This window comes from Artemia franciscana, chromosome 3 (assembly GCF_032884065.1).
Source record: "Artemia franciscana chromosome 3, ASM3288406v1, whole genome shotgun sequence".
Classification (NCBI taxonomy): Eukaryota; Metazoa; Arthropoda; class Branchiopoda; order Anostraca; family Artemiidae; genus Artemia; species Artemia franciscana.
In genome coordinates this window covers 34,066,081-34,083,924 of record NC_088865.1, presented here as the reverse complement: position 1 = coordinate 34,083,924, position 17,844 = coordinate 34,066,081, and the positions used below count along the sequence as shown (strand labels likewise).

The following is a 17,844-nucleotide window of genomic DNA, read 5'->3' as shown; positions in this document are numbered from 1 at the left end:
GAATTATTAACACTCCAATAGGGATTAAAATTCGAAAACTTTTTAATACCAGAACAATAGGTTTTAAGTTTATTTACAATTTCCTTTAAAATTAAAGAGAGGTCAGTAGCAGCAATGCGGGTTGGACATTTAGCTGCTCCAACAATAAACCGTGTTCTAGGGGGATTCTTATGAAATTTTACAGTCCAATATAGGAAAGGGAACTTTTTATCATTGTCATTTATTTTAATATTAAAAGTTTTAAAAAGTATTTCTTCAGTATATATATATATATATATAAATATATATAAATATATATATATATATATATATATATATATATATATATATATATATATATATATATATATATATATATATATATATATATATATATATATATATATATATATATAATATATATATATATATATATATATATATATATATATATATATATATATATATATATATATATATATATATACATCCATACATATATATATATATATATATATATATATATATATATATATATATATATATATATATATATACATCCATACATATATATATATATATATATATATATATATATATATATATATATATATATATATATATATATATGTATATATAGATAGATAGATATATATATATATATATATATATATATATATATATATATATATATATATATATATATATATATATATATATATATATATATGTATATATATATATATATATATATATATATATATATATATATATATATATATATATATATATATATATATATATATATATATATATATATATATACGGTAATTGATCTCTTAAAGAGAGCAGATAAATACGGAAAAAGAGAAAAAAATATATTGCAAAAAAAAAACAGGAAAAGCAAAAAGAGACAAAAATGGCAAAGTATTTCCATGAAAAGGAAAAAAGGGCGTTCGAAACTTTAATTCACCAGAAATTACAATTAAATTAAAGTTCAAGCTTAAAATGAACTGAAATTACTGAGAATGAGTAGTGACAGCTTAATGCTTGCGGGCATACACATAAGGGATAAATTAATTGATCTACTAGCCCCTCAAGACGTTATTATGCACACTTGACGCAATAGCGCAGGTGTATAGTTCACCTACGTAATTACATAGACGTTTTTCAAGACATGTCAATATCTTTCAAGGCTTTTTTAAAGACATTTTTTCTTCAAGGCGTTTTTCTTCATGATTTCTTTAGTTCTTACGTAAAAGGAGAGTGCTTACTTATGTTAAGGATGACGTATTCACACGTGATATGCTATACTTGGAGCTCGTGTGGAAATACCTGGTTGGAGCTGAGGAGGGCAAACACGTGGGTGCTACGTAATGGTGTCGAACACTAGAGGTGTCTAGTAATGACGGTGCACACGTGGCATTTGACGCAATATTACGAGGGGGTGTTACGCAATACTGGGGAGCACGCGAGTGTTACGTAATGAGAGTCCAAAGGGGGTGTGGATGGTAATGACGGGAGAGGTATAAAGAGGGTGCTACGTAGTAAAATCACACATGTGGGGTATTACGCAATGATGGCGCACACATGGGATGTTGTGCAATCTTACACGCTTGAGTGTTACCTAATGAAAAATAACAAATTTTTTATCAATTCTCATAATTAATCTCAGAATTTTCACAAAATCGATTTTGGCCTTCTTTGGGCTATAACTGTTGTTTTGTACTACAAATCAGCTGGAAATACCGCTTTGCTGGGGAAGACACCTTTTGCCTAAAATAGATGTCTATGTTAACCGTTTATTTCTCAGGACTTCCTGCACCTTTTGATACGAATCCACCACCTTTCGGCATTACTGCCTCTGAAACTTGACGCTCAATACGCCTATAGCTTTTTCAGTAATTTTAAATCACTAGACTATCTCAGAAGTTTCACACAATACCTTTTTGGAATTCTTTTGTCTAGAATCGTTTTACACCACAAAATGCTTGAAAACGCTGCTTTGCTGTGGGACAGGCTTCTTTTTACCAAAATGAATATCTATATTAACTGTTTACTCTGTAAGACTACCTATAAATTAAGCAACCAGTGTACCACCGCATACCATGTCTGCCCCTCATCATTCCTCAACAGTACTAAGATATTTTTGATATTTGTTTTTTATTTATAAAGTGATATCCAATTCCGCTTCCCCCGCTTCTGACCCTGGTTACAACGGTTCCACCTTCGAATCTGCTGGCTTTCCCCGCGGTTCAACCGATTCACTTCCCGTACGGTAGTGCTACGCTTCCAAAAGGTGCAGGTAATCCTACGAAATAAAGGGTTTAAAATTATTCTTTTTTAGTCAAAAAGATTGCATCAGAGCAATGCGGCATTTTCCATCATTTTTGCTTATAGAAGCTTTGTACAACGTGATCTAGAGCGCAAATAAAACTATACCTCTAACAATCCCCCCTTTGGAATTGATTTGAATTTAAAAAAGAGGGAATAGTTGTGGGAAAAGTCAAAGTCATGGCCAATGGTAGAAAAAAGCCAAGACAGATTGTTGAATTAAGTGGGCAGCCCAGTCAAGGGTTAATTTTATCCCTTTGATTGCCGTTGTTACTGTCTGCCATTTATGCTACACCTTTCCGTGCATGTGTGTCCCTTCACAAATGCCGAACTAGAGTCGTACCGGTTGGAGGTTCTCGCTGGGGAACACACGCAGGTTGACTACGGGTTGCCTTACTTGAAAATTTTCCTCTCAATTTTCCTGTCACGGTGGTGTAAATATGCATAGTCTTGGGTTAAAAAACGTGGGATTTTCATTAATAACTCTCAGAAATAGCCCTTAATATGGGTTAAATTTGTTTCTTGCATCCCCTCTCCATTTGAAATTGCTTGCTAGGACCCTCACCGTTCTTTAATTGCATGGTTCTTTTTACTTTTTTCAAGTTTTGTTTTTTTCAATGCTGGGTTTCAACTGCTTTTTCCTATGTTTTAATAATGCTTCGTAAATTCGTTTTTTATTCATAAAACAGGATTTACGATAAAGCTTGTATCTTTTAGATTACTTGTTCTAGGATAAAATGTGGGATGTAATAAATTTACAAAATAGAATATCAAACGTCGAAGATATGTGACAACTCATTGATTCAATGACTATCTTAATCTGTCTAGGTCCTGTTAGAACAATAATAACCCTAAAATAGGCAGGTCTATCTAATGGAACAAAAATCAAAGCACTGGAATGCTTATTTGCTCTCATGCAAAAAGGGTTCGAAATTAATTAGTTGAGCCAATAAACCGAACATGGGATTCTTTTTGCATGAGGAATTGGTTATTTCGTAGAATCTGTTTCCTGAAACATAATGTTAGAGAGATTTTTATAGTCCAATTATCCAGGGTCCCATTACACTGGATGGAAATGACCCTTATGAATCCTAGGGGTAACGAAAACCTTAAGGTTGCCAGAGAAAAAACCTTCAAAAAAAATGATCCAGAAGAAAAAATCTCTTAGGTATTATGTAACACCAATGTGTTTGTCGTTACTAGGTAAAATCGACGTGTAAGATTGCATCAGATCCCCAGTTTGTGCCATCAATACGAAATACCCCACTTCTGAGCTGTCACTGTGTAACACGCACATGTGCTTTCGTCATTACGTAACACCCCACGCGTTCGCTGTCATTTCGTAACATACAAGTGTCCCCATCATTGTATAACACCAACTTTTAAGGTTGCATTACATCCCACGTGTTCACCGTTATTACGTGGCCCCCAAGTGTACGTCACCATTACTTAACATCCACGTGTCTTTCATTCTCAGTTGCAAGCAGGGATTTCTCCGCGGGCTTGAATTTTAGGATGCCATGTATGATTGCGTCATCCTTAACATAAGTATATATTCTCCTATTACGTAAAAACTAAGAAATTATTAAGAAAACTTCTTAATGAAAAAATGCCTTAAAAAACGTCTTGAAATTTATTAAAACGTCTTGAAAAACGTCTGGAAGAAAAAGTATTAAAAATGCCCTGAAATGTCTTTAAACGTCTTGAAAATGTCTTGAAATGTTTTGACACGTCATGAAGAAAAAATGTTTTAAAGGAGTCTTGAAATGTCTTAAAGCGTCTTGGAAAAAACCTCTTAAAGAAAAATTTCTTCAAAAAACTTCCTTGCTTGACTAGTGGACCCTAACAAAGCATATTACCCAACACCCCGAAGCCTATTATGTAACATTCAAAGAAATCATGAACATCCTCCAGTGTGCAACCTGCAAAAGCAAACATGCCTTATTACGTAATAAACACCTGAAAACATTCCCTATTAGATAAGTGTACTATACAAGTACGCTATTGCGTCATTAGCGCATAATAACAGCTCGAGGGGCTAATAGCTCTAATTACACCCTCTATCTGTGTGCCCAGAAGCATTATGCTGTCGCTGCTAGAATGACGGAACAAAAATTAAACAAATAGAGGTTGTCTAACAGGAGACAATGCTTATTAAAACAAATTCTTGTGGCGCTGCGAACTCCCTTATCCCTCCAAAAGATAGAGTTTCATTTGCAATTTAATAGAATCTTAACATATTTGAATAGTATTTTTATATTAATAGCTGAATCATTTAAATGATTTAGTAGCTTTTAATTTAAATGAATTTTTTTCAGCATCAGCAAGTTTACATGAACTTATTACATATAAAGAATTTAGACTTAATGGTCTAAGTACAACTCAATACTTTCTTTTCCTTTCAAATATATGCCTATCAAACAGTTAGCGGTAACGAACTGTAAGTAAGGCTTGACTCGGTACAATAGTCACCAAAACTCTTAAAAATAGAATTTGAATTTTAATAGATACAACGAAAGAATCAGCTTATTATGTTGACAGAGTGAGAGAGACAGGCAATTAGCTGCTCTGAAATACAGGTATAGTTAGAGAGAGAGAGAGAGAGAGAGAGGGAGAGAGAGAGGAGAGAGAGAGAGAGAGAGAGAGAGAGAGAGAGAGAGAGAGAGAGAGAGAGAGAGAGAGAGAACACCTACAAAAATAAAGAGTCAGATACACACACACACAATGCCAGACAAGGAAACCCGTCCTGGTTTTATCTTCAAAGGAAAGGTAAAAATTAGAATTGGATACACTAAACGTTCTTCGATCTTCATATCGTATATGGGCTGGATATCTCAGCAGAGAGAGGTCCTCCTGCTGAACGAATCTAGAAGTTACCCCAAGAAGCAAAAGTCTCCTCTCTGATGGTTCCAACTCGACTTCTCCATCAGACCAGTCACGTAATATACATCCTCTCTATTTGCCAGTGCTCAAAAAGTTCATATTGCTCCTCCAACTTGCTCTGGCAGCTCGCTCATCAGCTTTTGAATACCTTGATGACAAACCCCTGATATCTATTCAAAACCCTTTCGATGTGGTGTTATAACTAAGTTAGTGTGTTACAAATGCATGCATAGATCCTTCAGGAACACCTGAAAAGAGGTTTCCCTGACGATCCGTCGCCACTTGGAGTAGCTTCCCATAAGAAGTAACCACAATATTTGCGTCAGATAACTTAGATAGCAGATTACTCATAAATCGTCAACTGACTAGCAGAAATCGAAGGCCACATCCATCGGTAGAGGGGGGGTCGGTTAGTGTCAGAATGTTTTCGTTTCTTTGAGACAACTCTAACCTCAGCAAACAAATCGATTTCTTGTACAACAATTACCATATTACGAAAAAAACAAAACAAAAAACAACTGACATTTTAACTTTTTGGTTTACCGAAAACCCAAAAATTAGAAAGCGTCTTGTAATGACATGTAAGGCTAAGGACATTTTCCGGCGACAAAAAAAGCTATAAAACCTTTTTTGCACAATCAAAGCAAAAAATATTACTTTTGCAATGACAAAAAACATATTAGTTCTCTTTCCAACGACAAATTATAAAAAGACAAATTTGTCAATGCTCTTTTGGTGATTGTAAAAAAAAATCCTTGACACAAAAACTAAAGAAAAGCAAAATTTTTATTTAACGTGGCAGATTGATATGAAACATTGTCATCTTAATTTGGGAATGTTTCTACCAAATCTGTTATTTTTGACTCGCCTTTAACTTTTTCTTGACCCGAGGAAAAAAAATCAAACGTAATTGTTTTTCAATTAGGATTATTTTATAGAGGTTTGAAGAAAAATTTAATGAAAATTGGTGAATTTGCGACATCCATGTTACTTCTGAAGTGGCTACTTGAACTAAATACTAGCCTTTCAAAACAGCTCCTCTAATCTTGGTTAATATGCCCTTAATTTTTAGCCACCATATGTCAGGTTACTTTGATTGACTGTTTTCTTTTGCTATTACTCTTCTAATCTCTGAGCTAATGGCTAATATATTATTTCTTAAAATCAAGAAATACTAAATTAATAATCAATGTTAATAGAAAATACGCACTAGGATTTTTTTTTGTTTATTATAGTAAACTTGGTGAATTAAAGGTAGGAAACTTCAATCAAATAAACAGGTTTTTTTTTACCAACCGAAACGTTAATGCCATTTCTATGCTTATGGCAAGTTAAGCCAGATTTTACCGGTTTAGTAATTGAAAATTGATGTGATATTTTCTAACTCCTGCTAATCAACATCTCACAATAGGAGATGTTCTATGGGTCCAGGTGATTCGTAATTTCTGTGATCAATATTCCTGAGTCTTAAGCCGTTCTTGTGTTTATAACAACATCTTATAAAAGCACGAAACAACTGCAGATTACTACAAGAGATTAAATAAAAAAAACTAGTTTTTTTAAATGAAAGTAAGGAGCGACATTAAAACTTAAAACGAACAGAAATTACTCCGTATATGAAATGGGTTGTCCCCTCCGCAGTCCCTCGCTCTTTAGGCTAAAGTTTTTAATTGTTTTAAAAAGTAGAATTGTGGCAAAGAGTCAAACTTTAGCGTAAAGAGCGAGGGACTGCGGAGGGGACAACCCATTTCATATACGGAGTAATTTCTGTTCGTTTTAAGTTTTAATGTCGCTCCTTACTTTCATTTAAAAAACTAGTTTTTTTTTATTTAATTTCTGAACGTTTTTGAATTAATGCATGTTTGATTTTGGCTCTCCGCACATAAATTATTGAAATGAAATTAGTATATTAATTTTTTTTTGGCTAAAACGTCTGTACACTTCCCAATAACCATTACTATATGTAAACACTGGTCAAAGTTTGTAACTTGCAGCCCCTCCCCCAGGAATTGTGGGGGAGTAAGTCATTCCCAAAGACATAGTTATTATGGTTTTCGACTATGCGGAACAAAATGGCTATCTTAAAATTTTAATCTGTTGACTTTTGGAAAAAAATTAGCGTGGGAGGGGGCCTATTTGCCCTCCAATTTTTTATCACTTAAAAGGGCACTAGAACTTTTCATTTCCGTAAGAAATGAGCCCTCTTGCGACACTCTAAGACCACCTGGTCGATACGATGACCCCTGGGGAAAAGAAAAAAACAACAACAAACAAACAAATAAACACGCACCCGTGATTTGTCTTCTTGCAAAAAATATGAAATTCCACATTTTTTTAGATAGGAGCTTGAAATTTTTGCTATAGAGTTCTCTGATATGCCGAATGCGATAGTGTGATTTTCGTTAAGATTTTATGACTTTTAGGGGATGTTTCCCCCTTTTTTCCAAAATAGGGCAAATTTTCTCAGGCTCGTAACTTTGATGACAAAGACTAAATTAATTGGAACTTATATATTTAGAATCAGCGTGAAAATTCGATTCTTTTGATGTATCTTTTAGCATCAAAATTCCGTTTTTTAGAGTTCCGTTTACTATTGAGCCGGGTCGCCCTTACTACAGTTCTTTACCACGAACTGTTTGAAAAGAAAATAATTCGGTATTTCGGGGCTTCTGACATTATTACTCCTTTGCGGAAGTTAGGCTCAAAATTGAAAAATGATTATATTTTTTCTCTGGGCCCCTTCCACCTCTTAGTTCGTTTATTTTCCCGTTAGTTTTCACCTGTTTTCGCTTTATAGTTGTGTTATCTCTTAGCAGTTCTTTCGTTAGTTGAGTTATGGTTGTGGTATATATGTTTTATCGCTCGTATAGTTGTGTTATTTTCAAATTATACTCCATAATAGAGAGGCTCCAAACACCCAGCATTGTATGTTAAGCTCTGAATTTGACGTTTTTTTCTAACGTGACCAGATTCGTCCTGCGCCCTTTTCATTGAATTTTTTCCCCCATGGCATATTTCTCCAAGGAAAGATCCTCCCACATAGCCCCCTCCCTCAACCCTACCCCCAAAACCAAAAAAATCCCCCTGAAAACGTCTGTACACTTCCCAATAACCATTATTATATGTAAAAACTGGTTGAAGTTTGTAACTTGCAGCCCCTCCCCCAGGAACTGTGGGGGAGTAAGTCACCCCCAAATACATAGTTATTATGATTTTCGACTATGCTGAACAAAATGGCTATCTCAAAATTTTGATCCGTTGACTTTAGGAAAAAAATGAGCGTGGGAGGGGGCCTAGATGCCCTCCAATTTTTTTGGTCACTTAAAAAGGGCACTAGAACTTTTCATTTACGTTAGAATGAGCCCTCTTGCGACATTCTAGGACCACTTGGTCGATACGATGACCCCTGGGGAAAAAAAAAACAACAAAAAAACAAACAAATAAACACGCACCCGTGATTTGTCTTCTGGCAAAAAATGCAAAATTCCACATTTTTGTAGATAGGTGCTTGAAACTTCTACAGTAGGGTTCTCTGATACGCTGAATCTGATGGTGTCATTTTCGTTAAGATCCTACGACTTTTAGGGGGTGTTTTCCCCTATTTTCCGAAATAAGGCAAATTTTCCCAGGCTCGTAACTTTTGATGGGTAAGACTAAACTTGATGAAACTTATATATTTAAAATCAGCATTAAAATGCGATTCTTTTGATGTAGCTATTGATATCAAAATTCAATTTTTTAGAGTTTTGGTTACTATTGAGCCGGATCGCTCCTTACTACAGTTCGTTACCACGAACTGTTTGATTTGAAAATGTTTCTGGTAAAGATTGACAGCTATAACCAGAAATGAGCAAATACGTTTGGCTTACCGTTGCTCTAAAAGGAGAGGGAAGTATTAATTAAATCCTATTGAAACTAAACAATTTCTTAGTAGGTGAATTTGAATTTAGGGGATGATTCTACTAAACAAATTATTATTGTTTAGCTTTGTAGGGAAGAATCAAAACTTGGACTTATTTCAAAACCTACCAGTTCACGAATTAACCAAATATCTGAAAATATTTGATTTCGTTATTTTCTTCGTCGATTTTTATTTTGTAGCCTTTTTAAAATTTTTGTCATGAAAAGCAAAGAAATCAGTCATTTAAGTTTGAACCAGATCTAAGGTTCCGGAAAAATTCAGTCAAGCAATGAAACCTCTCAAACATACCCAACAAAGCATAGATACTACATTCTACTTACGTAAATAGTCAGAAGCATAATCTGGCTTCCATGGCTGTTTGAATATTTCTGAAAGCAAAAAAGGTAATTTTGCGATTAAATTGAAAAAAAGAAGAATTCGCCTTCTAATAATAACTTTTTAAATGTGATAGTATGATGATCAATGATAGGCCGTTCGTCGATTAGGCTGTAGATCGCGCCACTTACGTCATGAATGTAATCTACATACCTATGGGGCCATCCCCAATGCACCGTTTTGGCATTTCACTCTGCACCATATAAACACACAAAATAAGTTAAGTTTCTTTGGGTGTACGTTTGGGTCAGTCACACGGCAATATTAAGGATTTTTAATTATAAATTTTTAATCATTAAAGACCATCGTACAAAATTAACGATAACTGATTTATGTACAGGAAATTCTTTACGAAAGTTTAGTAAACAAACCTAATTCTCTGGTACTTTGTATTTGTTTTATTTATTATTATTATTTTTTTTAATCTTCTCAAGAAAAGATTTACGTCTTATGATATCCTGAAAGCTAAAGTTTTGCCTGATCGGGGTATTTTCTATTTGAAAGTTTTTCATTTTTTATTTTTATATTTTATTTTTCTTCATTCCAGTCAAATGGCCTTAAAGAAAGAAACAAATAAGACCGTTCAATGTCGTTACAAACATAGAAAAACTCGAATTCAGAATAAATGTTTGCCGGTTACTGCAGATGCAGTAGCAAAAATTTACTTTACAATGAGCTTCTTATTAGTCATTCTCAAGACGGGTGGTATTTTGTATTAATGTGTGGTAGTGGCGAGCATCTATGGGGCCCTCCCGAATGCACCATTTTGGCATTTCTCTATGCACCACATAAACACAGACAATAAATTTAGTTTTTTGAGTGTATTTTAATTATACACATTCGTTTTGTTTTATATACACCCAAACATTCGAGCTTTTCTCTCCTTTAGGCTACTTTTAGGGTCCTATGTTTAACAATATCTTAAAGAGAAAATCATTCATCCATTAACATGGTCCGATTTTAGACATTTACATTGTTTTCATTAACCTCATATTTGCAATCACCAGGCTCAGAAGTCCTTATGCCAATTTTGGTGGAATTAAACAGTCATTTATAAAATATGCATTTAGTGTATTTTAGCCAGTCACACTGAAATATCAAGGATTTTTAATTATAAATGTTTAATGATTCATGACCATCGTAAAAAATAAAGATAAGAAATTTATGAATAGCAAATTAGTTAAAAGAAAACTTTTGTAAGCAAACGAATTCTTTTTTTTTCTTTTTTTTTATAACTCTTCTTAAGAAAGGAATTTTGTCTCATGGTCTCCTGAAAGCAAAAGTTTTGCCTGCTCGGGGTATTTTCTTTTTTAACATTTTTTTTCTATTTTTAGATTTAATTTTTTCTCTATCTTAGTCAAATGGACTCTAAGAAACAAATAACGCCGTTCAATGCCTTTACAAACACAGACAAATTCAACTTCAGAATAAATTTTTACGAAATCTTTTTTTTCTGTAGGCAAGGTAAACTAGCTCTCAACTGGCTATATATATATATATCTATATATATATATATATATATATATATATATATATATATATATATATATATATATATATATATATATATATATATATATATATATATATATATATATATATATATATATATATATATATATATGTATATATGTCTTGTTGAAGATGCTAATGTTATTCTGAAGAAGATAAACAAACTTCGAAGTTTTAATCTTTCAGCTTCGAATTAACAATAGTAAATCCTCAATCCCAAAGGGGTTATATTTTTGGCATTCATTCCTTTAATATTTTACTGTGAAAAATGAAATTCCTACGTTTAGAGCAATTTCTAATCTTTTCCTTTATCTTATGACTTCGATGAAGGACAAAGAAATTCGCATTTCAGGAATTATCGACGCGTTTGGTTATCAGTGTAAATTCCTTCTCTAGACTAGGAAAAAGACCTAGGCTTCCATTATATAAAAAAATTTATTGAGGAAAAAATGGTTCAACGATTTAAAACATTCAAGACTATAATAAGTTAAATTTAAATTTCGGTTGAACCTTTGATTTTTTGGCCGTTGTTTTTTTCAAGTCGATATTTACGATCAGAAGCTATGGATCTGTTCTGGAGCAAATCCCAGCATTACTTTTGTTTCTCTTCATATTTTCCAGCTGGGCCAATTTGGAATACGTCTGAGCGTTCGTCAAAGCTAAAAGCTGGACAAAATAAATAACGAAAATAGCCAAACCATTGTTAAGGTACAATTGTATTACCGTAATAAAAATTCTGTCTCGTCACATAAATTTTGCTGGCACTACGCCTGACCGATTAATCTGAGAATTGGCTTTTGACAATTGACATTTATTACAGTTTTTCATAACAGATTCTTTGTTTTAATTATTCTTTATCTGACACTAATCCAGTTGGCGAGGAAATCAACTCAATATCGGCATCATGTTCACTAGTGGTAATTTAACAGTTTTGAAACCTTGAAATAGTTTTTCCACATTAAAAAAACCTATTAATCACGTGGAAAACATTCTAATTTAGTAAATTTTTCTCAACCGAAATATAGGATTTTCTCTTTCATTTTCCTTTGGGATTTTCCCTTGTCATGTTCAAGGGTCAGCATTGTCAATAGCTTATCTAAAAGGTGCACAGAGTAAGTTTTTTGAAGCTGTCAACCCAATTTGCATTCAACCATAAAAGAATAGAGGCCAGACTAATTTTCGCTATGCACCCAGAATCACGATCAATCTTTTAAATTTTAAATCATGATCGCAATCTCAATAGTTTAGCCTACTACTTCCTCTGCTTTCTTGAGGTTTAAGAATAAATGATGATAGCAATTTTCTTGTCATTTTATTAAACTCTATAAATTACGACCAACTTCAAAATTAAAAATTATGTATGACTATGGGTTAACAGCAATAATTTTTATCTGGCCTCAATGCTTTTTTATCTCTATGCTTGAAACTAACTAGGGTTGGATTTACTTTTATGTTTATTCAACTTAATAACAGGTAGCAAACAAAGCCTTTTAAAGCGATATCTGAGCTTTTTTTTTCTTGCAAAAGGCACCTTATTTAGCTTATGCAGCCTACGATAGAATCTACACTGCCTTTTCGTAAGTAAGTATGACGACATTAGACTCTCAAGGCCCAAACTGGTGGTGTTGACCTCGGTTTCGTGGTCCTTCAGCCAGGAAATGTAATTGGAGGGTTGGAGACCAGCTATCCTGTGCTTTCACATACCCTTCCCGCTTACCTTCCCCAAATTTCTACAGGTACCCATTTAGAGCTAGGTCAATTCTGGCTTAGCCTACAGAGTCACCCATTGATCCCCATCCCAAACCAAATAGCCAGCCATGCCAGGAATCGAACCAATACCCCTTGGACAAACAATTTTCAATCCAGCGTACCACCACTTAGCCAGGACGGCTTACACTGTCTTTCCATTTACAGAATTTAACAAATGAAAATATACTGAAAACGGTTATAATTTTTTTTTGCTTAAAATATTATATCCGTTTTCTGTACATTTTTCATTTGTTAAATTCTGTCAATACCTAAATAGCCGATCGTGAAAATTTTGCCAAAAGAAAGCTATTTCCCCATTTCTTTTTTTGTTAATATACTTCTACCGACATGTAGTGTTTATCGTAAAAGATCTTTGGTCCTGCTGTGCCAATTAGTGAAATCAGCAAAAATAGTAATCGTCATCTTTTAATTTATTATTTGTGAAGCATAAAAGATTAGGCCTAAACAACTTATTTCTGGAAATGCTTTTTGATTCTGGACGGCAAAAGAATGATAGTTATCATTCCTGAATCAATGTCATATGGAAATTTTTTTCTCTTTAGGCAGTTTTTATAGAAAAGCTCTTTTCAACTTTTCGTTACCATGGCCTGTGGTTTGCTCTTTACTAAGCTGCAGCTATTACTGCAACCATGATATAAGGCACAAAACCAAATTAAAAAAAAACACCGGATACCGACATACCCGATACGATACACTCAATACAAAAACGCCCAATGCCGATACGCGCGATACCGATATGCCCGATACCCCGTATAGCCCTTCTCGAGGGACTATGGAAGGGGTTATCATCATCAAAACTATATTAATTGGACCTTTGAACTATGTTGAACAAAATGCCTGTCTCAAACTTTGTATAGAAGACTGGGGGCCCTTCGGGAGGGGGCTAGCTACCTGTCTTTCTTTTTGGTCACATAAAAAGGGCACTAACAAATTTAATTTCCGTTCAAATGAGCTATTAAAAGTTTCTCTTTGATGTTCTGGTCATTCGCTAGCCCCGGAGTAGTGACACTTCAATCTATTTAGAATTAGACATAGCCACTACTCCTTTTTTCCTTCAAAAATTTAAGATAATGACAAAGTTTAACGGCAACCTCCTCAAGCTGATGGTGCTATTAATTTTCTTCAAGACACAGGTGCATATTACGTAATAGGGTTTATTTGCTATGAGATGCGGGGATTAATTACTTAAAATACCCGCAAGGGCTACAGAAACCTTCAGGGGCCGCTAGTGGGGGACATTCAAGACGCTGGGCCCCTAGTAGCCTTTCGCATTGAGATCCCCTAACCTAACATACCAACCTTTTCCACTGACCTGCCTCAAGAAACCGATTCATCCTAGGGCCGTAGCAGCCAATTCTAACGGGGAGGGAGCCTTAGCGATAAATCTCAAGCGGGCTCCTAACGACCATTTCCAATGGGAGCCCTAGCAGTAAATTCCATGGGGATTCTAGCATCCAATTCTATCGAGGCCCTTGCATCCAATTTCAGTGAACCCCATAGCAACCTTTTCCATCCTGGAGCCCCTAGCCATCCATTCAACCGAAGCCCTAGCAAATAATTCCAACTACCCTAGTATATATATAATTCCAACTACCTAATTGACTGCCCTAGCAGTCAATTACAACGATGGATCCGAGCAAACAATTTATACGGGAGACCCTAGCACTCAATTCCAAGATAGCCCTAGCATCAAATTTCACTAAAACCCCATAGCAGCCAATTTAAACAGGGCCCTAGCATCAAATTTCAACAGAGAGACCTACGCTTCAACTCCAACAAGGGCCCTAGCAACCAATTCCAACGTTAAGTAGTCGATTCTAATGGAGGCCCAAGCAACCAGTTCCTACAGATGCCCTAGTATCTAATTCTATCTGGGCCCCGGTAGAACTAATTCCACCAATGAGATGTTTTTCAAGACGTTTCAAGACATTGCAAGACTTTTTTAAGACATTTTTCTTCAAAACGTTTTTCAAGACGTTCCAAGACGTTTCTTGTAAAATTTTTCTTCAAGACGTCTTTCAAGACAATTCAAAACGTTTCAAGAAGTTTTTAAGACTTTTTTCTTCAAGACATTTTAAAGAAGTTTTCCAATATTTTTCTAAGACGTTTTTTAAGATTTCTTTGATTGTTATGCAATAGGGGAATGTTTTCTTATGTTAAGTATGATGCAATGCCACGTGACATTTTTTTCAAGGCCCGTGGGGGATCACCACTTGTAACTGAGGAGGGCATACTCGTGGGGCGTTACGGAATAATATTGCACATGTGGGCACTTACATAATACTAAAGAGATTTCATTTTTTAATGCGTTTTGTTCAGCGATACATTATCATCTATAGGTTTTCGTCCGTATTAGGATTAGACACATATTTCACCTCAATAGAATGGAGCGCTAAAAGGCTAAACTAGGAACCCCTTTCTAATATTATCATTCAGATAATACTTTCTAAAGGAAAATTTGTGATGAAGCTACGGAATCCGTGTTTTCATTCCCTATAATAATTGACATACAGGAAGAAAATAGGTTGCTAGAAATTAATTGCATTTGATTTTAACCTGCTTGTTAAGTAATCCTATTCAGTGTATTATCAGATAATATTGGGGATTGTTCTTATTGCATTACTTAATAGTAAAGTCTTTTACTCTATTTGAACTTGAATGTGCCATCAGAGATGACAAAAAATGATAATATCATTATGGTTAGAATATGGTACACCTTGATATACTATCAAAAGTCTTTCTTTTCCATTTCACTACACAGAACTTTACACTTATATCATGCGCGATCTTGAACGACTATGCTTATGCATATAGACTACAACAAAAAGTCTTTCTTTTCCATTTCACTACACAGAACTTTACACTTATATTATGCACGATCTTGAACGACTATGCTTATGCATATAGACTGCATATAGATATCTAAATCACATCAGTGCAATATATTAAGTTTCACCCAGGAACAAGATATCTAAAGAATGAAGACTTTTTTGTAGATAAAAGTTTATAAATAAAAAAGTTCTAAAATCTTGAAATACCAAAAAAATCAATCAAAACTCAAGAAAAGGGAAAAAACGTGAATAAACCGGATAAAGGACAAAATATAAGCAAAACCGTGGTGGGTTAAAGAAAGGTGGGGGGCATAGCAACCAATTCCGGGGAGGGAGGGGTGGAGGGTTCTTATTAGATGTTAATTAAAGTCATATTAAGAAATATTTCTGAGAGGATTTAATGAAAGTGTATCGTTTCTATTACTCTATCAGATGTACCTGCAAGAAAAAAGCCGCATTTTTGCATTCGATTATCTCTGCGATGTTTCAATGAAAATGCAACATTTCTTTTAGCCTTTACTATGCATATTCATACCACTGTGAAAATATGTGGCTGGCTCACTATAGAAAGCAATTCCAGGTATATTTAAGTCATATTAAGAGATTTTTCTGAGAGCTTTTAATGAAAAATGTTCTTTCTTTGACTGAGTGTTAGATTTCTGTCCACGCTCTTCAGATTTTTTTAACACTTCCCAGTTTTAATTTAAGCTGTACAACATGTTAGTCCGAGGCAAGTCACGGTACCTCGGCAATCTGGGGATGGCACAAAACACTCTTTGGCACAATAATGGTTTTCAAACATTTTCCTACAAAAGTATCCGTTTACATTAGAATCAATAATTCGAACTTAAAAAAAAACAAAACACAATAGCGTTTCTTTTGATGACTCCTGGCGGTTGAGCCCAGCGTGGCACAATGTAACTGCCTGATGACACTCTTTGACACAAATTTTAACACCTACGGGTTTTCCAACCTTTTTCCACAAAAACAGATTTATAAGCTAAAAATCACCACTGTTTTTATTTGAACAGCAAAAACTTGTCATTTCGTTTTTAGATTGCGATGTTCCATGGAAATTCCTACATATGGGTATTTCAGCATTTTTGTAAGGTTTTCTTTATAAACAAGGCCTATTCAAAATTTTCTATGCTATCAATTTATACAAGGCTTCCTTATTCAAGGTGACATGAGTTAAGGGGATAGGGATATACATGTATGAGGGTCTATCTATGAACTAACATTATTCAGGAATTTCTTTCGATTTTTTCTTTTATTTATTTTGTGATAGAATAAAACAATGAATTTTGTTTTATCAAGACTTACTAGAATCTGAAATAGGTCAGCAGGCTTTTTATCTACCAAAGTCAAAAGGACATGAGCTGGATTTTTTAAGTCCATACGAACTCCCAGATTTTTTTCCAAAATCCATATGAGCAAAATTGAACTGCCAACGACGGATACTAACGAGCAACATGTTGTTCGTTAGTATCCGTCGGTTGTAGTTCAATTTTGTTTGGATTTTATGCAAATCGTATATATTGGCGAATAACTCACTTTATTGTTTTTCAGGTATTTGATTTTAATTCTTTTAATTTTTTGTCCTTTATTGAATTTTATTTAATTTTATAGGCGGTTTTTTGCATTGGTTTTGTCGTACTTTACGTATTTGTTTTTTTCCTCGATCTCATTATTTTGTTTGCGCTGAAGAAGAGAGGCGGTTGTTCTCTTGAAATATTCCCTTTCTGTGTTTTCTCAAGTATTTTCATTTGACCTTTAAAAACCCTATTTTTGATCGATTTCTTTCTTTATGGCAAAAAGTTAAAAAACACAAACCCAGAGAGACAGACACACAGGCAGGGTGGCAGAGAGACAACAAACACACACAAAAACACAAAGTAAGACACATAATCAAACAAAGTCAGAAACACAAAGACAAACCCACTTCCTTTTTCCTGCACGCTAGTAGTTTAGGTTAACTTAAGCTAAACTTTGTAGGTTAGGTTAATCTAACCTACTAGCATGCACGAAAGAGGGTAAATGTCTGTCTTCGTGTTTTTGTGTCTCTGACTCTGTTTGCTTGTGTGTCCGACTTAGTGTTTTTGTCTCTTTTCCCACCTTGTCTTTTTGTTTTTCTCTGTGTTTTTGTGTGGCTGACTTTGTGTTTTGTGTGTGTTTTTTGTGTTTCTTCCACCGTGCATGTGTGATTTAGCGTCTGTTTGCATATCGCTGTGTCTGTCT

At 34.3% G+C, this 17,844-nt stretch overlaps 1 protein-coding gene across 2 annotated transcripts in view; it reads right to left on the bottom strand.

The window, feature by feature from the left end:
• LOC136025206 (uncharacterized) overlaps positions 1 to 17,844 on the bottom strand; it is a 248,249-nt gene that overhangs the window by 203,120 nt on the left and 27,285 nt on the right. Inside the window, exon 3 of one of the 2 annotated variants that reach the window (XM_065701012.1) lies at positions 9,439 to 9,486. The exons of the other annotated variant lie outside the window; for it this stretch is intronic. Coding sequence (XP_065557084.1) covers positions 9,439 to 9,486 — 48 coding nt within the window. The remainder of the gene's footprint in view (positions 1 to 9,438; positions 9,487 to 17,844) is intronic. 2 annotated transcript variants of the gene reach the window in all.